The 21,273-nt window shown below is 41.1% G+C and overlaps 1 protein-coding gene across 2 annotated transcripts in view; it reads left to right on the forward strand.

Annotated features, from left to right (window-relative positions):
• LOC116806641 (zinc finger RNA-binding protein) overlaps positions 1 to 21,273 on the forward strand; it is a 64,215-nt gene that overhangs the window by 14,160 nt on the left and 28,782 nt on the right. The window contains exons 4-11 of one of the 2 annotated variants that reach the window (XM_032744678.3): positions 3,924 to 4,068; positions 6,215 to 6,433; positions 7,666 to 7,907; positions 11,627 to 11,818; positions 15,058 to 15,346; positions 16,276 to 16,469; positions 17,887 to 18,006; positions 19,476 to 19,621. In XM_032744678.3, the coding sequence (XP_032600569.1) occupies positions 3,924 to 4,068; positions 6,215 to 6,433; positions 7,666 to 7,907; positions 11,627 to 11,818; positions 15,058 to 15,346; positions 16,276 to 16,469; positions 17,887 to 18,006; positions 19,476 to 19,621 (1,547 nt within the window). Of the gene's footprint in view, positions 1 to 3,923; positions 4,069 to 6,214; positions 6,434 to 7,665; positions 7,908 to 11,626; positions 11,819 to 15,057; positions 15,359 to 16,275; positions 16,470 to 17,886; positions 18,007 to 19,475; positions 19,622 to 21,273 lie in introns of both variants that reach the window. The other variant, XM_032744677.3, reaches the window with a different exon arrangement.

Consider the following 21,273-nt stretch of genomic DNA (forward strand, 5'->3'; position numbering starts at 1 on the left):
ACAGATACACTCTGGATGCATCCATCCAAGCAATTGCTTATCCACTTGTCCTAGTTTAGGGCAAATTTGGGGAAAACCTTCTGAAAGGAGCCCCCAGGAAATAAACCCCCACGGCCCCTCCCCACCCACCTGGTTCAGGAAAAAATTTCCTCTGAGAGAGAAGTGGAAAAGAACCTGTTTATTCAACAAGCAAAGCACTCCCCAGCACCAAAACAATTAACAACACCAGATGACAACAAAACTCTTTCACCCCTCTGAAGAGATGAACAAATCCGGAAAGTCTTTCCTGGGAGTGGTCACCCGGGTCTGGACGCTGGGGATTGCTCTCCAGCACTGGGGATGGCTGCTGCAGATCACAAAATGCAGGCTCCTGGTGTTCCTTGGTGTTTCCCAGATCCCAGTCCAGATCAGGTTGGATGGTATTCAGGAAGAGGAAAGGAAAAAGCAACAGTCCAGGGAAAGAATTGGACTGCTTAGCTAACCTAACTAGGAAGCAAGCAAAGCAAGAAAGCAGGCAAAGCAAGCAAGCCAAGCAAGCAAGCAAGCAAAGCAAAGCCAGCCAGCCAGCCCTAGCCTTTTCTAGACAGCAGACCATGGGGGGAGGTGAACCAGATGATAACAAGGCAAAACAAACCTTCACTTTCAGAGTCAGTTCTGAAAGCACAGAACATAATATCAAACGTAAACAGAACACACGATTGGAGATACAGAACACACGATTGGAGATACAAACACCATAACGTCACCCTAGGACACCACTGAACAGCCCACTCATCAAATCTTCTCTCCAACTGAGAGAGAAGGATGTTGTGGGGGACCGTGTCAAAGACTTTACAGAAGTCTAAATAAAGGACATCTGTAGCCCTTCCCTTGTCCACTGATGGAGTCACTCTATTGTAGATGACCACTAGGTTGGTCAGACTTGCCCTTGGTGAAGCCATGCTGATTGTCCTGAATCACCTCCCTGTCCTCCATGTGCCTTAGCAGAGCTTCTAGGAGCATCTGTTCCAGGATCTTCTCAGGCACAGATGTAATGCTGACAGGGCAGTAATTCCCAGGGTCTTCCTTTCTACCCTTTTTAAAGATGGGTGCAATGTTTCCCTTTTTCCAGTCACCTGGGACTTCACATGACTGCCATGACTTTTCAAATATGATGGAGAATGGCTTGGTGGTCATGAATGTGATCTTCTCTTACAGTGGGAGGGACTTTGCTCTCCCAGTCTGTCTTGCAGTCTATCCACTCGAGAAATGTGGGAAGAGAGGTTGCCATTGAAGACTGAGTCAAAAAAGCTGTTGAGTACCTCAGCCTTTCCCTCATTATTATTGAGAGTTTGCTAGTCTTGCTTATCAGGAGTGGTACATAATTTTTGACCTTCCTTTTCTGGCTGACATACCTGTAGAAGTCCTTCCTGTTATTCTTTGCCTCCTTTGTCAAATTCAGCTCCTGCTGTACTTTGGTCTTCCACATATCATCCTGACACAACTGGTGTCCCTATATGCTTTCCAGGACACCTGTTCTTGATTCCACTGCCTGTGCATTTCCCTCTTGCCCTTTTATTTGACTCAACAATGCTGGTCTCTTGCCTTCTTTGTCTGACTTGTGCTGGGGGATGGCAAAGCTCTCTTTGCTCAATGGAAGACTTCCTTAAAGATCTGCCAGCTCTGTTCTGCTCCTTGGCCCTGAGGGCAGTTTCTCTGGGGGATCCTATTGACTAACTCCTTGAACAACTGTAAGCTTATTTTCCTAAAATTCTGGGTCTTGACTCAGCCTGACCTTTATTCCTCAGGACTGCAAACTCTGAGTGCATGATCACTGCAGTCCAGGATGCCTCCAATCTTGATGACCCTCATTAGCTCACTTCCGTTGGTGACCATCAGGTCCAGTATTGCATCCCCTCTGGTAGTGCTGTCTATTACCTGGCTTAAGAAGTTATCCTCCATGCATTTCAGGAGTCTCCTGGATTTCCTAGAGCTCGCTGTGCTACTTTCCCAGCAGATGTTGGGGTGGTTGAAACCCCCCAGCAGGACAAGAATCTGCAATTGCGATGTCTCCTGTAGCTGGAGCAAGAAGGCTTTGTCAATAGGCTTCTCCTGATTGAGCAGCCTGTAGTAAATACCAACCACAGGGTTCCCTTTTTCAGCTCTGTCTCTATTTCTCACTTATAAGCTTTTAACTTTCTCATGGCTCTTCTTCAGAGGCAGCTCTTCACAAGCTATCCATTTCTTGACAAAGGGGGCAACCCTTCCACCCCTCTTTTTTTCTCTTTCCTTTCTGAACAGTTTGTAGCCATTGATAACCACACTCCAGTCATAGCATTTGTCCCACCAAGCTTCAGTAATGGCAATAAGGTTGTAGCTTTGTAGCAGCATGGAGACTTCCAACTCCTGTTTGTTGCCCATGCTGTGTGCATTGGTGTAAAGATATCTCAGCTGGGCTGTCAGCATATCACCTTTTTTATAGGAACACCCCTCCTCTGCGGTGTTTCCCTAGTAACTTCTATTATCTCAGGAGCCCCTGGCTCATCTCTGTAAGTCTTCAAGTATGCTTCAGTGTGGCTAACACATCTCAGAGTCACTGGCTGAAGGCCCTCGCTACCACTCTATCCCTCTAATCTTGATGTGTTCTCCCACAGCTTGTCAAGGACAAGCCTGATATTATCCCCTTCCCCTGTCATGTCTGGTTTAAAGCTCTATATCAATGAGCACTACTAGCTCCTGAGCAAAGACCCTCTTCCCCTTTTGAGAAAGGGGAATCCAATCTGATTCCATCATGCCTGGTGTCATGTAGGCCATCCCATTATACAAACATGTGAAATTGTGGCAGTGACACCAGCCACAGAGCCATGTATTAGACTGGGCTCATCTGTTTCTTCCAATGTCTCTGCCCACAACTGGGAGGATAGAGGAGAAAATAACCTGTGCTCCATATTCCCTTACCAGCTATCCCAAGGCCCTGAAGTCTCTTTTGGTCGCCCTTGGATTACGTATTGTGATTTCATCACCACCCATGTGAAAGACCAATTATGGGTAGTAGTCTGAGGGCTGTACTAGGCTAGAGAATTTTCCCAGTCATGTCTTTAACCCAGGCCCCAGGGAGGCAGCACACTTCCATAAGAGGAGGATCCATCCAGCATATTGTACCCTCTGTTCACCTTAGAAGGCAACTGCCTACAGCTGCAACCTGTCTTTTCCTCGTGGAGGTGGTTGTTATACAGAGGGTAGGCCTTTCTGATTCTGGCAATACCTCTGGCGTAGATGAACCTCCATCCTCATCATCCTTTGACTGGCCTTCTACATCTTTGTACCTATGGTACAGAGGCACCTAGGAGGATGAGGTGGGCAAGGAGGGGATTCACCTGCTGCCCCGAGTGAAGACTTGCCTCCATTCACCCCTTTTCTTTGAGCTACTGCCTTCTATCTGCCTGAAGGGAAAATTATAGGACCTCCTTGTTATTGATTTTTTTTTTCTGGTGGCTCTTCCTGTCTTAGGGAGGGGCAAGCTATGGTTCCATGTTTTTAAACTTGTGAATATATTGTAGTTTGTGGAGATCTGTGGTGTTTTTTTTTCCTTCGTATTTTACAGGAATGCAGTCTGATATAGTCATTATAAAAATCTAGTGTGCATTGAATTGCTTTTTGGTAACAAAAATAATTTCGAAGAGGAAAAGTAGTTTAATAGCATGAGATTAATTCCTATATTATGTCTGAAAAAAAACATTCAGGGTCATCTTCAGGCTTGAAGTATCTGTAAACATAAATTTAATTTATTTAATGCATATATTGATATATAATGAATATGTAAATTTTTTAAAAATCTACTTAAGTAGAATAGAAGAAAAATCTTTAACTCTGCTAATTATTTTTATTATTCCAGATATATAGCTAAGGAGAAATTTGATGGGTTTTCTTTTTTTAATTTTTAGGATTCCTATTCTTATGTTCGATCTACTGCCTCGGCTGTAGCTTATGACAACAAACAATATTATCAACAACCAACAGCAACTGCTGCGGCTGTGGCTGCTGCTGCACAGCCTCAACCTTCAGTGGCTGAGTCATACTACCAGACAGGTAGGTGGCATGATTCAAACTCCTGTTGTTATATACAGTCTGTATACTATTTTAATAGCTTAAAATTTCTTTGAATATTTCATAGTATCAGATTTATTTATTGTTTTGACATGTAATCCCTGTCAATGTGTAGAAAAAACTTGATGCACCTAGAACGTTGTCATGGTTTGACACTGGCACAATGCCAGTGCCCCCATGAAAATGCAATCTCCCAACCAAATGCTGTGAAATGCGATCGAGAACAGAGCAAAGTAGGCCCAAGCCTAATAACAAAGAAAAAACTTTATTAAGCTACTACTACTATGCTACTATAAAAGAAAAAAGAAAGAAACACACACAAAATTCAAAATTAAAACCTTCCAAAGCATTCCTCTTCCCACCACCCAACTCCAACAAACCACAGTGAGATACAGTCTGGACCCCAATCAGGTTTCCACCCTCCAGATAATCAACACCCAGTCCATCGAGGGAGAGAGGAGCCTCTCCTGTGCCACAGACCCCCCAAGAAACACAGCTGCCACATCCTGTGCTTCCATGTCACCACATGGCACCGCCCGGAGAAAAAAGTTTGCCAATGGTGACCCTCTCCTTTCCATGCACAGTGCTCTCACCACCAATGCATGGATGGACAGACTGTTTTTAGGATTTTTCCTTTCAAGGATGCCCTGCCAAGAGGAGAAAAATACAACAGTTCAGTTTTTCATTTTTGGGACCACAGTCCCCCCCCCATTTTCCCCTGGAGCCGAGGGTCCAAGAACAAAGATCTTCTTCTCTTCTTCTTCTCTGAAGACAGGGGGCACCACCACAAACCTCCTTAACTTTTCTCTGTTCGCTCCACTTCTGTCTTTTCCCAGCTGAAGCATGGTCTCTTTGGTTCACCAGCATCCTCCCAAAATACAGTCTCTCTTGGAGGAGAAGATCGGTTCAGTCTGTGGCTACCAAGAAAAAGTCCAGCCAAAAGCCACTCCATCATCTCCTCCCACCTAGAATTTCTCCTTCTAACATCCCAGGGTCCAAGCTGTCTCTCTTCCTCTCTTTCAAACCAAGGAGGAGAAAGATTTCACAAAGTCTTCATTTCTCAGGAAGGGTTAAAAGTCCCGACTCCCAAGGATGGCTCACTGCCCAGGCTCCAGCTCCCACAGGCAGTTGGGCACCTTGTGGCCCCCCCGCTCTTCTCCTTCCCCGCGGTGAACTGCTGACAAGCTGCTTCTGTCTCTCTCTCTTTCGAGATAGAGACTCTGGGGGAGTGGGAATGGAGACATCCCAAATTTCTCCACCCTTCCCTCTGCAGGGGGCCACGCCAGGTTCCAGTCCCTCCACCCTTAGGCCTACCTCCGAAGGCCACATGGCTTTTCCCCTCCCCCACCCAGCCACAGGCCGGGCAGGGGAAAGGCTGCACTGCACGCTGACCAGAACCAAAGAGAGCGAGTTCTCCTGGGAATTCTGCTTTTAACCCCTCTGTGTTCTCAGAGGCGTGTCCACCTTCAATTGGTCAATATCCAAATTCACCTCTTCCTTCTGAGAAAATTCTTTTTCCGTGTCAAACCACGACAGTAACTATCTTTGAGGTTTGAATTGTTATTAATACACTCAAAACATACTTCTAGGCAAAAACTTTTGCTGAAGTAGGTTTAAAAAGTCAGTGTTGTTTTCAGATGCTAATTTGGTTAGAAAGGCTTTTTAAAAAAATTCTTTAGTTAATGTATATAGTTCTTTAATTATTGGTATCATAAATGCTACAAAACATAAATCCTTTTTACTTTTTTTACTATAATTAGACATAATAGCAAAGTTTAGATGTACTTTGGTTTAGTGTGTACTCTAGTAAAGCCATTGAAGGAGAAGGTTGTTTAAAAACATGGCAGCACAGCTAAAAATACGTAAATAAATCTGAGGCTTGCTAGTGTGAGCTTCGATGTGATTAAACCATTGTGGGATATATGGTAACGGAAGCATAACCATTACTGCAAAAAAACCAAACAAAACCCAATCAAAAAAAGGCAAAAACCAACCGAACTAAAACAAAACCCACTTGTTAATGTGTTTATTTCCTTGCATATCATTAAGTATCACCTAATATGGTTTTCATTTCATTCTAATTAAAGCATATAAATGTTTGTACACTTCTATTTTCTATCCTAATTAGCTCCAAAAGCAGGATATAGCCAAGGAGCAACTCAGTATACCCAAGCCCAGCAAACACGACAAGTGACAGCTATAAAACCTGCAACCCCAAGTTCAGCAACAACTACATTTTCTATATATCCAGTATCCTCTACTGTGCAGCCGGTAGCAGCTGCAGCTACTGTTGTTCCATCCTATACTCAAAGTGCAACATACAGTACAACAGCGGTTACTTACTCTGGTAAGAATTTTGCATATTATATTGCTGGGATCTTTGCATTTGTCACAGGAGAGGATTTAAATACTCAGCATTTTAGCAGTTTATGTTCAACTACTTCATAGTCCACTGAGAAATATCAACCAGTTAAATCATAATAATGGCAAAATAGTTTTATGTATCTTTAAAAGAGGTTTGATGCTTGTATGTGCCTATTTTATTACATGTGAGAATATACAAAGTGTTGGCATTACTACGTGCACAAGTGTTTTGTGATTTACTGTAAAGTTTGGAGAGAAAAGATGAGGGATAGAAACAATAAGGAAACACAAATATAATCCAGGGAAATTTGGAGCATGTTGCCATCAAGCAGCAATTACAGAGACAAGGAGGAGCAGTCAAATATAAAACTTTTAAGTTTGGGTTGTCTCGACCCAAGATGGAAGGAGAATGAGTGCTACAAAGAAAGACTTTCCTTCAAACACTAGAAATCCAAAAAGTAGTTAAAGGTGAGAAGATGTTAATTTTATAGCCAGACGGTAATCAACTGGCATATTATAGCTACCGTGAACTATTTATTTTGGTTTATTTTCTGTTTAAAAAGGGATTGTAAACTTCATTGAAACAGAGCTTGATTAGAGGATTAAAATAGTTGAACGAGTAGATATATAAAGTTTATGGGAAAACTGGCTCAAAAGTTATGAAAGCTCAATTTCCTTGATTTACTAAAGTTTGATACTAGAAATCAAGGAGTGTCTAGACAGGGTCTGCTGCAACCCATTTGAAATGGAATGGCTAATGCTATTGCATTCTGTCTTTTATCTTCTTTTTTTTTTTTCCTTAGTCTACATAATATCTGTCCTTTTCTGTTTGGAACTTGAACAGTAAATCTGGCTCTGGAAGACTGTTTATTTCAAGTGACCTTTGATAAATCTTTTATTAAAATTCTTGTTGCATCATACTCAGTCATACCAGATGTACCAGGAAATTTCACATATTCTTTAGGGATGCTTTGATATATTTAACAGAACAGCGCGTCTGCAAAGTTGTATCTAAAATCAAATATACTCCTGATACAAATGGTCTGCTATGTATTTGTGTACTGTGAAACATCAAGAGAAATTCAGAATGCCCGACAAGATCTCAGTACGTCTTTTATAGCCTACTCTATTATGCAATATGCTTGGAATTAGTGTATTATGTAATTGATATATGATGTGCAGTGATGTAAAATTTATGTTATTTTAATCTTTGAGGTACCTCTTATTCTGGCTATGAAGCTGCAGTATATTCAGCTGCATCATCCTATTACCAGCAGCAGCAGCAGCAGAAACAGGCAGTGGCAGCAGCTGCTGCTGCTGCAACAGCTGCTTGGACAGGGACCACCTTTACTAAAAAGGTACCATTCCAAAATAAGCAAATGAAACCAAAGCAACCTCTCAAACCACCTCAGATCCACTACTGTGATGTTTGCAAGATCAGCTGTGCCGGACCACAGGTACCTGTATTATGTAATATCCTGCTATATGCTTTAGTCATAATTTTTTCGGCTAAATAATGGCCCCTTTAAGAATATTTGTTAATTTTTAAAAAACCTGATTCTATACTTATGCTAAAGGAATAATTAAATGAAAATGTATGCTATGACAGAAAGAGGCCATATGAGAAGACAAAAAGATACATCCCCTTAGCTTGGACAGAGAAGCTTCAGCTCTTCTTTGTACTCCAGAAGTATTCTAAACTTTGAATTTTATTTTCTTTTTAACATAGCAAACTTCTTAGAAAATACTTTTTTCAAAACTTTGTGAATATTTGTCAGGGTTTGACACTGGCTAGAAGCCAGGCACCCATGAAAACCATTCACTCATTCTCCTCTGCTATAGTTGAGCAGAGGAGGGGGAAAGAAAAACTAAAAGGCTCATGGGGTGAGATAAGAATTAGAAGAAAACATTCTAAGGGCAAAACAGGCTCAAAACTTAAAAGGTATAAAAAAAAATTTATTAACAGAAATAAAAGAGGATAATGAGAACTAAAATAAACGTTTAGAACACATTTCACCCCCCCTCTTCTTTCCTCCCCACTGACAGCGCAGGGAGACAAAACATGGGGTTTTTAGTCAGTTTGTCACTTCGAAAAATCTCTTCAGTTTGCTTAGGGAGAGAAGTCTCTTCTGCTGTGCTGTGGGGTCCTTCCCACAGGAGACAGTTCTCTGGGAACTTCTCCAATATGGTTCTAATTTTCACGAGTAGCAGTCCCACCCAACCTGCTGCAACGTGAGTCCTTCCCATGGGCAAACAGTCTTCCCACAACTGTTTGCATGGGTTGTTTAGTTCATGGGGTATAGTCTTATAAGGATGAGCTGTTCTACTTTGGAAGCAAGGGTCCTCTTCCTCTATTCCTGGAAGCAAGGGTCTTCTCTCTGTTCAAGTTTGTCACTAAATTACAGCTTTTCAGCATCCACATGCTCCAGGGTGAGTATCTTTTCTCATGGGCTGCAAATAGACTTCTACATCCCCCCCATGCACTTCATGAATTACAGGGAAAAAACCCAGTTTGTTGTATTATAGTCCTCACCATGGCTTGCAGAAGAATCTCAGCTCCAATGCCCAGAGCACCTCCTCCTCCTCCTCCCTCATTTTTCACCAGCCTTAGTGTTGCCATGTTGTTCTTCTCATTGAAATGAACAGGGCTTATGCCTTTATTAATGTTCAGCTCTTTATTGAAATGATCAGCTGGGCAGGGGACTCGATTCCGAGCTCACCCCTGCTGTTGTAGCTTTTTTCAGGTAGCCGAAGTGCAGCGTCTGTCTCTGAAGTCTTCATGGCACACTGGTAGCCGAAGGGTGAAGAGGTGTGCAGTCTCTTGCTGAAGTCCGGATCAGCAGACTGTCCTCTCCCCTTTCCTCTTGGTAACACCAGGAAGAGCTGCCTCTTTGTTTCTGCTTCCCACAGCCCAGTCCAGTCTAGTCTTCTGTAGGCTATGGTGACAGGTCAAACGTCGATCAGGGATGTGTTTTCCTCTTCCTCAGTCAGTGCACCTCTCCAGCTTCCTCTACTTTGTTTAGTTTTCCATTTAGGGGTGTCCTTATCCCCGAAAACATGCTCCCATGGTTCCATGGGTTTCCCTATTTACATCTCCGGTCTTAGAATGGCAGCATGGGTGGGGAGAGTATGTGGTCGCCAGGCAGTTTAGAGAAAACAAACAGAGCAATTAGCTAATTAACATTTCAATATAAGTACTTAGCTAGTGTCCCAGTATTGCCATGGGAACCAGGAAGGCTCTTTTGTTCATTGCACTCGTGTCTTCACCTTTTCCTTTTCTCTGGCTCGTGAGAAAATTGGTGTCTGTAAGTTCATTTGTTCTCATGTTCTATCAGTTGAAAAGTTTTTATAGAGTTCCACAGCGTTCAAAAGTTACGCCTTTCCAGGCTCCGCATCGAAGAATTGCTTGCCATGCCTCTCACTGTTGGTCACATGGTCCCCGCTGGCACTGCATGATCCGCTCCAGCCACTGGTTCCAGTCAGCGCCTCTCCTCATGCGGGGCACCAAAAAGGAAAAACCGCTGCCGCCGCTTCTGCCCTCCTGTTCCCAGCATGGCTGGCTAAAAGTGGCTAAGCAAGTAAAGTTCATTGCGAACCATGCTGAGATAGCAGCTGCCGCGTGGCGCTGTCCCAGCTGCACCAATCCCGGCCATGCAGCTGCTCCTGGTGCCGGGGTGCCGCCGCCACCCTCAGCCGCATGAGCGCTCGAGGCGCTGGCCATATGGTCACGGCGCCGGGAAAGTCCCCCAGTGGCCCCCAGAAAGGGGCCCGGAGGCCCCCTCACCACCCCTCTGAGGGGAGGAAGAAAGAGAGCTTGCACATGGGTTTTTTTGTTCATAAATATTGAAATGAACAGGGTCTATGCCTTTATTAATAGTCAGCTCTTTATTAAAAGACAGCTCCCCAGGGGTCCCAGTGGCACGCTGGTAGCTGGAGGTGAAGAGGTGTGCAGTCCATATCTGAAGTCCCAGCAGACCATTCTCTTTTCTTTCCCTCCTGGTAGCACCAGGAAATGTGTCCTTTGGCTCCTGCTTCCTACAGCCCAGTCCAGTCTGGTCCTCTGCAGGTTATGGTGACAGGTTAAACACAGACTAGGGATGGGGTTCCCTTTTCCCCAATGAGCACACCCATCCAGCCCCCTTCACTGTGCCCATCTTTTCCATTTAGGGGTGGTTTTCATCCCCAAAACCCCCTCCCATGATTCCACTGGATTATTTTGCATCCAGGTCCTAGTGTAGGCGGGGTTGTAGGTGATTCCCAGGAGCAATTAGCTAATTAACATTTCAATGCCAGTACTTAGCCCAAGCCAAAGTGTTCCAGCAAGGCTGTTTTGTTCATAACAAATATGTTATCACAGAGGCATTACTAACTTCTCTAATTGGGCCAGCCAATATGTCCATTGTCAGAGTCTTCAGGGATTTGCTCTGCTGGACATTGAAGTTTTGAGGAGCTTCTCTCTCAGAAGCAGCCTCTGTGGGTTCCTCTGCCCCTACTAAAAGCCATATTATGTTAAACGAACACAATGGTAATCCTGAAAATGTATTAATTTTATTCCAGCATCCCTGTTTAGTTTCAAAGGGGATACAAGTGCATCAAAAGTAGATATCAATTAATGAAATGTTTGTGTGTGTGTTTGGCAAAACGGTTCTTACTCTTTAGGTAAATTTGTCATTATTTTCCACCCTGTCTGCTCCATAGATTGCCAGTGTTAGTATAGGAACAAATAGCAACTTCTGTATTTATTTATGCGCTACCTTTTTTTGAATTTACTTTTTTAGTTATCTGGATACATTTAATAACCGTGGTCTTGCAGTGTGAGGAAAATTCAAAATCAAGAATAATTCAATGCAATGTAGGAAAATGCACCTGAGACAGTTTTCTGATCTTATCAGGCTTTCAGTATGTTGACCAGTACTTGACTAAGGAAGTGAGAAGGTAGAGGAGTAAAGACCATATTGTATTACCTAAGAGTGGAATCCTGGTGGTGAAGAAAATATCTTGGTTTTGGAAGTAGCCTGCTTATGCCTTAAAACATGTCATAGGGAAACCATGTTCAGTGTAGGAAGTATTTTTAATACAAAGCATGTGTTTTATGCTATGCTCTATTTTACATGTATACACATGAGTGATGAACAAACAGTACAAAACCAGCTGTGTGTATTTTTTATTTAAATAGACTTATAAAGAACACTTAGAAGGCCAGAAACACAAAAAGAAAGAAGCAGCATTAAAAGCTTCCCAGAACACCAATAACAACAGTACTTCTGCTCGTGGAACTCAGAATCAGTTGCGCTGTGAGCTTTGTGATGTGTCTTGTACAGGAGCAGATGCTTATGCTGCCCATATCCGTGGAGCCAAACATCAGAAAGTAAGAACTTTCTCTTGTCTATATTATACAAGTCATTCATATATTTCTTTCCATAATTTTTCTCATCTTAGGAGAAAAGATGCAGAAAGACTATAATTAGAATTTTGTTTAAAGATAGTTCTGCTTTTTGTTTCAAAATTATCTTTAAGCTCAGTATTAGACGGGCCTTGTTGAGAGAAAGGGGGAAAACATATTGCCACAGCAGCATCAAGGAGAAGAGGATGTGTTGGGAAAGGTATGCAAATTGTAGGAAGAAAGTATAGAGTAAAATGGGGAAAAGTGCCAATGAGGACATGCAGTAGCATGCTTGTGCCCCCTAACACTTTTCAAGACTTCTCTTGACATTCTTATTTGACACTGTGAAGCACTCTGTGCTTTGAAACACTGTAAACTGAATCAGTGACAAGGAATGGGATTATTATGTGTCACTTTTTGGTATTTCTTGCAAAAAAAAAAAAAAAGGCATATGGAAACAAGGAACAATGTCCTGTAGTAGATTTATGAGTATGTTTAAAGAGTTTTGGTAAGCATGCTTTCCCTATTGTCTGTGTGTAGTTAGGGCACTGTGAACCCCTGTGACCAGTGTTCTAAATTTGGTCATATGACAATAAATGTAATGGCAGCAGTGTAGAATGCATGTTTAGATATTACAGTATTGGTGTACACAAAACAGAGAGTACTTTGGACCTTATTAGCATAAGAGATCTGATAAATAAAATGCCCTGGCAAGAGCAAACAGAACTTTGAAAATTAAATCAAGATTGCAAGAAGATTAAATCAGACGGATTTACCAGAAAAAAAAAATGACATCAAACTCTGCAAGCACGAGATGTTGTAAAATGCATGTTTGTTTATGTGATTTTTAACCCAATCGTAGTAAAACATTACTAGCCTTCCTAAAATACTATATAAGCATGTGTATCCCACAATAAAATTGGATTCTTTGATCATCTCAAAGTCTTCCCTGTCTCTCTTCATCACCGATATTACAGATTTTCCTCAAAGCTATGGAATTATTAATGTAAGCAACAAAGTAATAATATTCAGCTTTTATAAACCTTTGTATCTCAGAACACTGTACAAAGTGGCATCAGTAATATCATTCCTATTCAAGTAAATAAATCTCATAGCAAATTTAAAATAATTTTCCAATTATTATTTTGTTAGCAGAAGAACAAAAATTATAATTTACATAGATTTGCCTAGTGTTTGTTCTTTCATTAATAAAGTTGAGTCATTAAATTTTTGGGTTGTGCCCAATAACTCCATAAGTATATGGAGTACGATAATATATCATCTTTGTATATTTGGATGTTCTTTTCTCTTCCTCATAGATAGTTGCTAACTAATGCTAAGTTAGGTTGTCATCAGTGTAAAAATGAAATCATAAAGGACTCTTTCTTTGGTACACTGAATAATCTTGTGCATTCTAGTGGGAAAAATAGTAATCTGGAAGAGTTGCTTGAACTTAAATTTGTAATATTACGTGACATTAATATGTCTGTATTCTGATGAGGAACATGCTTAAAATAAGAATAAAAAGCTAAGAGGTGTATGTATACACTTATGTGCATATCATAGAATTATTTAGGGTGTAGGAGCCCTCTAAGATCATCGACTCCAACCGGTAAACTAACATTGCTGAGTCCAGCACTAAACCATGTCCCTAAGCACCACATCTACATGCCTTTCATGACTTTTAAATCCCTCCAGGGATGGTGACTCAGCCACTTCCCTGGGTAGCCTCTTCCAATGCTTGACAACCCTTTCAGTGAATAAATTTTTTCTAATATCCAATCTAAACCTGCCCCAGCACAACTTAAGGCCATTTCTTCCTGTCCTAGCTCTTGCTACATGGGAGAAGAGACCAACCCTCACCTGGCTACAGCCTCCTTTCAGGTAGTTGTAGAGAGTGATAAGGTCTCACCTGAGCCTCCTTTTCTTCAGGCTAAACAGCCCCAACTCCCTCAGCTGCTCCTCATAGGACTTGTGCTCTAGACCTTTTACCAGCTTTGTTGCCCTTATTTGGATGCACTCTACCACCTCAACATCTGTGGTTTTGAGGGGCCCAAAACTGAACACAGGATTCAAGGTGTGGCCTCACCAGTGCCAAGTACAAAGGGACAGTCACATCCCTCGTCCTGCTGACTCCACTATTTCTGTTACAGGCCAGGATGTCATTTGCCTTCTTGACCACCTGGGCACATGCTGGCTAATGTTCAGCTGGCTGTTGGCCAACACTCCTTGGTCCTATTCTACCGTGCATCTTTCCACCTGCTCTTCCCCAAGCCTGTAGCGCTGCAGGGGGTTGTTGTGACCCAAGTGCACGACCTGGTACTTCACCTTGTTGAACCTGATTGTGTACATGTATTTGCATTAAAGACATATCTAGCAGATTTGTATTTTTTTTACTGCTACTTTCAAACACAGTCTCCAGTTTTCATTCTGCATGTTTTGTTCTTATGAACTACATGTATTGCTTTTTCAAGTTATGGTTAGCTGTCACCAAAAAGAAGTATTATTCTATCTCAAGTGTGTTGTAAAAAGGCCTCTGCTTATTACTTCTAAGAATAAGCACATACCTCTTAACTTTCAAGGAGATAAAGAGCTCTGAAATATGCCTTTTGCATCCTCCTTAACTCTTTCTGCAGATGTGCTTTAACAAAAAGAAAAGAAAGCCTTTGTCTAAGGAATATCTTCCGTTTTGCTAGGTAACCTGGAAAGTCAGTATAAATATTCTTAAAATGTACCGATGAAAAGAGACAGTGTTGAATCTGAATTAAATAACTTATTTACAAATTTTATTTGGAACTAAAATAGTTCAACGTACTACGGTTTTTGGAGGGACAATAAAAAGCAACTAGGCAGCAAAACAGTCACGTTGGAAACATTTTGCTCAAACTGGTTTTTGAGTTTTACTGGCTTGTGAGGTTATTGACTTTCTGTTCTCATCTACACAGCTTTTGGAGTAAATGTCTGAATTTCTAGGGGAAATAAGCAACCTGAGATAACTATTAACTATTTCCTCTTTACAGATGATAAGAACTTTTGCATGTCCCTTTTTTTTTTCCTCCTGAGATTTCTTTTAGGAAAGAGGCAATAACTTTAAAATAAAATAAAAATATCAATATCACTGGTGATATTAATGTTTCTGTTAAAGCTTCAATAATCTATAACAAGTTCCATTTTTATAGCTACCCCAAGGAGATAATATTAATAATTTCTTGTTATTTTTATAGGTAGTAAAGTTGCACACAAAACTTGGCAAACCTATTCCTTCAACTGAACCAAATGTGGTTACCCAAGCTGCAACTTCAACATCCACATCTGCTTCTAAACCAACTGCTTCTGCTTCAAATATAGCAACTAGCAGCAGTACTGTGAACTCCTCTGTTGCATCCTCTACAGTGAAAATTCTTACTCCCACGGCAAATCCACTACTTAACATTGTGTCCAACAACAAAACATCTTCAACCGCTGCTAATATAGCTGTAAAGAAAATATCTCCACCAAAAATAAACTTTGTTGGCAAGTACAGAAGTCAGTCTTTATTTTAAACCTAACTTACTCTATATTTTTAAAAATATTTTAGTGCAACAAGTACAAATATATTTAATTAACTTCTGCATGAGTAATTCTGTTGTGTTTATGGGAATTATTACTAATGGAGAAAATAAGAATGTATATAAAAATTTTGCTTCACAGTTTATACTGTTTTCTGCCCTTTTGTCTTCACCTGACCTCTCCTGGAGGCTTCTCCCACCTTCAGAAAAAGCCTCCCACCTTTGGTGTCTTATGTAGTAGCTGCTGGAGTATTGCAGATTATAGTCCAGCTGCTTCTAATTTCAGTTCACAGCCTGACCTATTAAGACAGCCTGCAGTAGGTTGGCAGTTGGTAACTGGGAAACTGAAACATTGTTGTAACACTGGAAATTCAAGAGTGGAAACTTTTGAAATAAGCATGACAGACATTTAGAGACAGAAAGCAGTTGTTCAACAGTAAGCTAAGGTGCTCTCAAAGGAAAGACCTATGCAGTTGCAACACTGAAAGTATGCTGGCTTTGTTAATACTTCAAAACCTTTTAATGTTTCTACTTTCTTGGATCCATTAACAAAAAGAAAACAAATCTGATGACAAAAAATTTTAAAATATATTTGGTGAGTTGTTCCCATTCACTCCTATCTCTTGAAAAAGCATGAAAATGAATGATGACAATTGCAACTATATAAAGCAAAAGATTTCTTACTAAAATAAAAAAATAGGTGTTTAAATAAGTTTTTGTTTAACTTAAAAAAAAAAAACTTTATTAGTATTTAAAAGTGTTTGGTTTAACTAATTTTCAGACTGACAATGCTTTGACCAGAACATTGATACTTGCAAATAAACTCTTCAGTTTGCACATCATGTATAATTCTCATTTTATGAAAGTTAGAGATTTAACTTTTTTGATTTGTAGGTGGTAATAAACTTCAGACAACAGGAAGTAAACTGGAAGAAATTAAATCAGCTGAAAGTGTTAAAGCAACAACTGCTGCTACAATACAAATACAGGAAGTAAAACCAGACACAGCAGCTGAACCAGTGACACCTTCGACTCTTGCTGCCTTGCAAAGTGATGTCCAGCCAGTGGGCCATGACTATGTGGAGGAGGTATTGATATGAAAACATGGATTATTTTTTAACTATTATATGGAGAGAGGTTCTAGTCCCTTCATCATCTTTGTGGCCTTTCATTGGACTCTCTCTAGTATGTCCATCTATCTCTTGCACTGGGGAGGCCAGAACTGGACACAAGACTCCAGCTGTGACCTCACCAGTGTTGAGTTAGAGAGGAAGGATCAGCTCTCTCAACCTGCTAGCAATACTTTGTTGAATGCGGCCTGGGATGCCATTTGCCGCCTTTGCAGCAAGGGCACATTGTTGACTCAAGTTTAACTTAGTGTTCACCAGGACCCCCAGGGCCTTTTCTGTCAAGCTGCTTTCCAGCTGGGTGGCCCCCAGCATATGTTGGCACATGAGGCTGTTCCTCCCCAGATGCAGGACTTTGTACTTCTCCCTGTTGAACTTCACAAGGTTCCTGTCAGCCCATTTCTCCAGCCTATTGAGATCTCTGTGGATGGCAGCTCAACCCTCTGGCATATCAGCCACTGCGTTCAGTTTTGTTTCGTCAGCAAACTTGTTGAGGGTGCACTCTGCCCAATCACCAGATCAATAATGAATATGTTAAACAAATTTGGACCCAACATTGAGCCCTGGGATAGACTGCTAGCTACTGGCCTTCAACCAAATTTCATTCTACTGATCACCACCCTCTGGGCCTTGCCATTCAGCCAGCTTTTGATCCACCTCACTATGTTTATCCAGCCCTTACATCAACAGCTAGTCTATGAGGATATTATGGTGAGACTGTGTCAAAGGCCTTACTGAAGTCCAGGTAGACAACATCAACTGCTCTCCCCTCATCTACAAGGCCAGTCACTTGATTGCAGAAGTTTATCAAGTTGATCAAGCATGACTTTCCCTTGGTGAAGCCATGCTGACTACTGATGATGATTTTCTTATCCTTAATGTGCCTGGAACTGGTATCCAGAATTAGGTGCTCCATCACCTTCCCAGGGATTGAGGTGGAGCTGACTGGCCTGTAATTCCCTGGGTCCTTCTTGAATATAAGAGTGACAAGGCACTGAACCTGCAAAGACTTGTGCATATGTTTACATTTTTGTTTTGTGCATGTTTCTTTTGACCTCAGTGGGGCATTCTTCATGTTGGTGGAATGAGATATGTGGATGAAATCTGATGTAAAGTTTTCATAGTTTGTAATTATTCAACTCATTATGTTTGGGCTCAAGTTTAAAGCTGTCAAAGATCTTTGTTCCTTACCAAATACAATGGTGTGTCTGTCACAATTGAAAGTTCTATTTTGCCTTTTTTCAGTTCCTGTGTGAAGTTTTAAGCATGTTTTGAGATGAGCAGACATTATCCAGTGTCACTGAATTAATTTTTAAATCAGCTTTTGTTTAAAAAAAAAAAAAAAAAGTAAATGTGTTTTATAACTTTAATTTTCCAGGTAAGAAATGATGAAGGAAAGGTGATCCGCTTTCACTGTAAACTTTGTGAATGCAGTTTTAATGATCCTAATGCCAAAGAGATGCACTTAAAAGGGAGGCGGCACAGACTTCAGTATAAGGTTGGTAAAAATGCTAATACTTTTATCTGGAAGTCTACCAGATGTCAGCTGACTGCTTACATGTTCTTATATTTAAAGACTAATCAGAAGTAGGTGCTCTGAGTAAACAGCTTATAAAAAAAGCTAGAGAAATATATTTCTGAAGGAGTATAGCCTTTAAAATTGTAATGCAGACTGAAACTGCATTTTGGTTTGGGTGTTGCTTTAAACATTCTGAACATTGCTTTCAGGCATTTTTTCAACATTAAAATATTGTACAATGTGTGCAAGCAATAGTAGGTGCTTTGTTGTTTACTGTAAATTTCAAATAGTCAATGTTTTTGGCAGGATAAACCACATAAACCCCTTATGGAGACATTTGAGAAACAAGTATTTGCAGACATTTTAGTCATGAATGGAGAGACATCTATAGTGACACATAGTGTGCATTTTCGTTAATATAAGAAGAATTTACTGTGGTCACAGGAGATACAATGGGCCTGCATAATCATGAAAGGGATGAAAGAAGAGGAAAAAATTGCCAGAAAAATGTATTTAGTGGCTTATGATTATGCTCCAGTATGAGGGACCCTTCAGGAACAGGGCATCAGGAAGCACACTGTAGTTCAGATGAAATGGTTTGGTTTTTTTTTTTTTCAGGCTATATTGTAATCATCCTGCTAGAGAATGAACAGCAAATTACTTAGTATTTCATGTAGCATTTTAATTTTAGATTTTTTTGTTCTCACATAGGTGAAAAAGGAATTCATGCTATATGTAGTACATTGCTGTTTCTTTCCTTTAAAATACCGGACACAGATTTTTCTTCAGCTGTTCATTCAGTGCAGTTCTAAAACTGCATTTTACTCACCTTGATTTTATCATAGACCAGTAGTATGTGCTAAACATGTCAGAAGAACTCCATAACCTTGAGATGATAAGTGGCAAAACAACATTTCATTTGTTGTTTTTCTGAACTAACGAAACAGAGTGAAAATTTAACAAGGTATAAATCCATTTAGATTTAAGTGAAATGTACCACTTTGAATCATTAGTAGCTTACTAGCATAAGTAAAATATGCTGTTTAGTCTAGTAACTCTGCAACACTAGTAAAACTGCCCCAACTAAAGAAAAATAATGCGAATTTCCAAACTAAAGAGATAAGAGAAGCTCCTCAAACCTTTAAACAGACAGGGCAGGGTGACCCAAGAGTTCTTTCTGTACTTTCTAATAAAAAACTAGCTACAAGTATAACTAGCTTTAAGTGTAAGGCGAAATCAGTAAAATAAATATACATAAATCTATTGTAAAACACTATGCATATGTAAACTAGTAAAAAAGAATTTAAAAAATCAAGAGTTCTCAGAAGCACACATATCCTTTAAAGAGAAACAATCCCCACATGTATCCAGCACTGTAATAAACGTACTGTCCCTACAAATCTTTATAAGAATTGTAGAGTTTTAATTTTTCATCTGCATTTCACTAGAAAAAAGTAAACCCAGATTTACAAGTAGAAGTAAAGCCCAGTATTCGAGCAAGAAAAATTCAAGAAGAGAAGATGAGGAAACAGATGCAGAAAGAAGAATACTGGAGAAGGCGAGAAGAGGAAGAGCGCTGGAGGATGGAAATGAGGTAATGCATTCTGTTTTATCAGCAAATGAGACAAAGTTGCAGTCAGATTATGTAAAATTAACTCTTCTTCTGTAATTACTTATTTTGAATACTTGTTTTGGGAGCTCTATACTGTCTTGTTTTAAATTAAGTTGTCATTATTGTTGCCTTTATAAAAGACAACCAGAGACCTGGTTCAGGAACAGCACGGCAGCCTGCTCTCGGCCAGACTGCTCGGGCTAATCAACAGACGCAGACACCAATATGGCAGACGGTTGAAAAGCGTTTATTATCCTATCTCGTGGGTTTAAATAGCTTTTAGGGGTCTTTGCTACGTCAGAGGGGGGTTGGGGGGTCTCAGGGGTTAGTGGGTAATGGAAATTTACTAGGGCCGGTGTGGCTGCATTCCTCTGAGGCTTCTGGAGTTAATAGATAAGTGGGGAAGAGAGAGAGAGAGAGAGGGGGATGGGTCTATCTTTCCGTCACACCCCGAAATCTTCCGTTCGCCTGTCCCTTACCTACCACATCTCCCCCCTCCTTATCACATATAAAATGAGGTAGTCGTAGGTAGAGGCACTGGAGTGAGGTACAAACTTGCAACTTGTTAAGGAAAGGGTGGTTTAGTAGATCTGGGTAGATTTCTCAAGGCAGGTGCTGAAGGCTTTAGCTACTGACTGTGTTTGCAGTTTTTGGTTTATAGCATTTGTTGGTGGCCTATGAACAGAATGTTTGCCCTTTCCAGACGGGCTTGAACAAACGAGACTAGTTTGTTCAGCAGGCATGGTCCTATGGTAATAGCCAAAAGCAGTATTGCCAGTGGACCCACCAGGGCAGAAATTAAAGTGGTGAGCCAAGGTGATTGATTGAACCAGGATTCAAACCAGCTCTGCTGGGTCTCCCTGTCTCTCTTTCTCTGAGCCAGTCTGTCTCGGAGTTCTGCCATGGAGTCTTTAACGACTCCTGTATGATCTGCATAAAAGCAGCATTCCTCCTTCAACGCTGCACACAATCCCCCCTGCTGCATAAACAAAAGGTCCAGTCCCCGCCTATTTTGTAAAACTACTTCTGAAAGCGAAGAGACTGATTTCTCTAGGTAGGAGATGGATTTCTCGATCCTCTGCAGGTCCTCGTCGATGGTCATTTGCAGCTGAGAGAGTCCGTGCTGCTGGGTTGCGATGGCTGAGACGCCCGTGGCGGTGCCAGCTGCTCCCAGGCCGAGCAGCATCGCGATAGTTATACCTGTGATGATTTCCCTTTTGTGGAGTCTGTTAGGTTCTTCGAGAAGATGGTATATCTCTTCGTCTGAGTGGTACAAGACCCTGGGGACAATCAGAACTTGGACACAGAAATCAGTAGAGTCATTGAATTTGTCAAGGAACACACAAGGACTCACTCCGGACCTTTGGCAAACCCACATCCCAGACGCAGATGGGATCACCCACTTGTTAGTTTTTCTGTTAGGTTTGACAACTTTAGTGCAGAAGTTGCCTTTCTGCTTTGCTAAGGTTGCATTCCCAAAACATCTGCCCTGTCCTGTGATTTGACTCAGGGTGATTCCTCTGCGGGGAGTGTCCCATCTGCACTGGTGGGGGGCGCTGGCTGAGGAGTAACTGAAGGGGGTGTCCAAAGCAATGCCTTCATAAAAAGGGGGTTTGATATCATAGCAAAGCCAA

Source organism: Taeniopygia guttata, chromosome W (assembly GCF_048771995.1).
Source record: "Taeniopygia guttata chromosome W, bTaeGut7.mat, whole genome shotgun sequence".
Lineage (NCBI taxonomy): Eukaryota > Metazoa > Chordata > Aves > Passeriformes > Estrildidae > Taeniopygia > Taeniopygia guttata.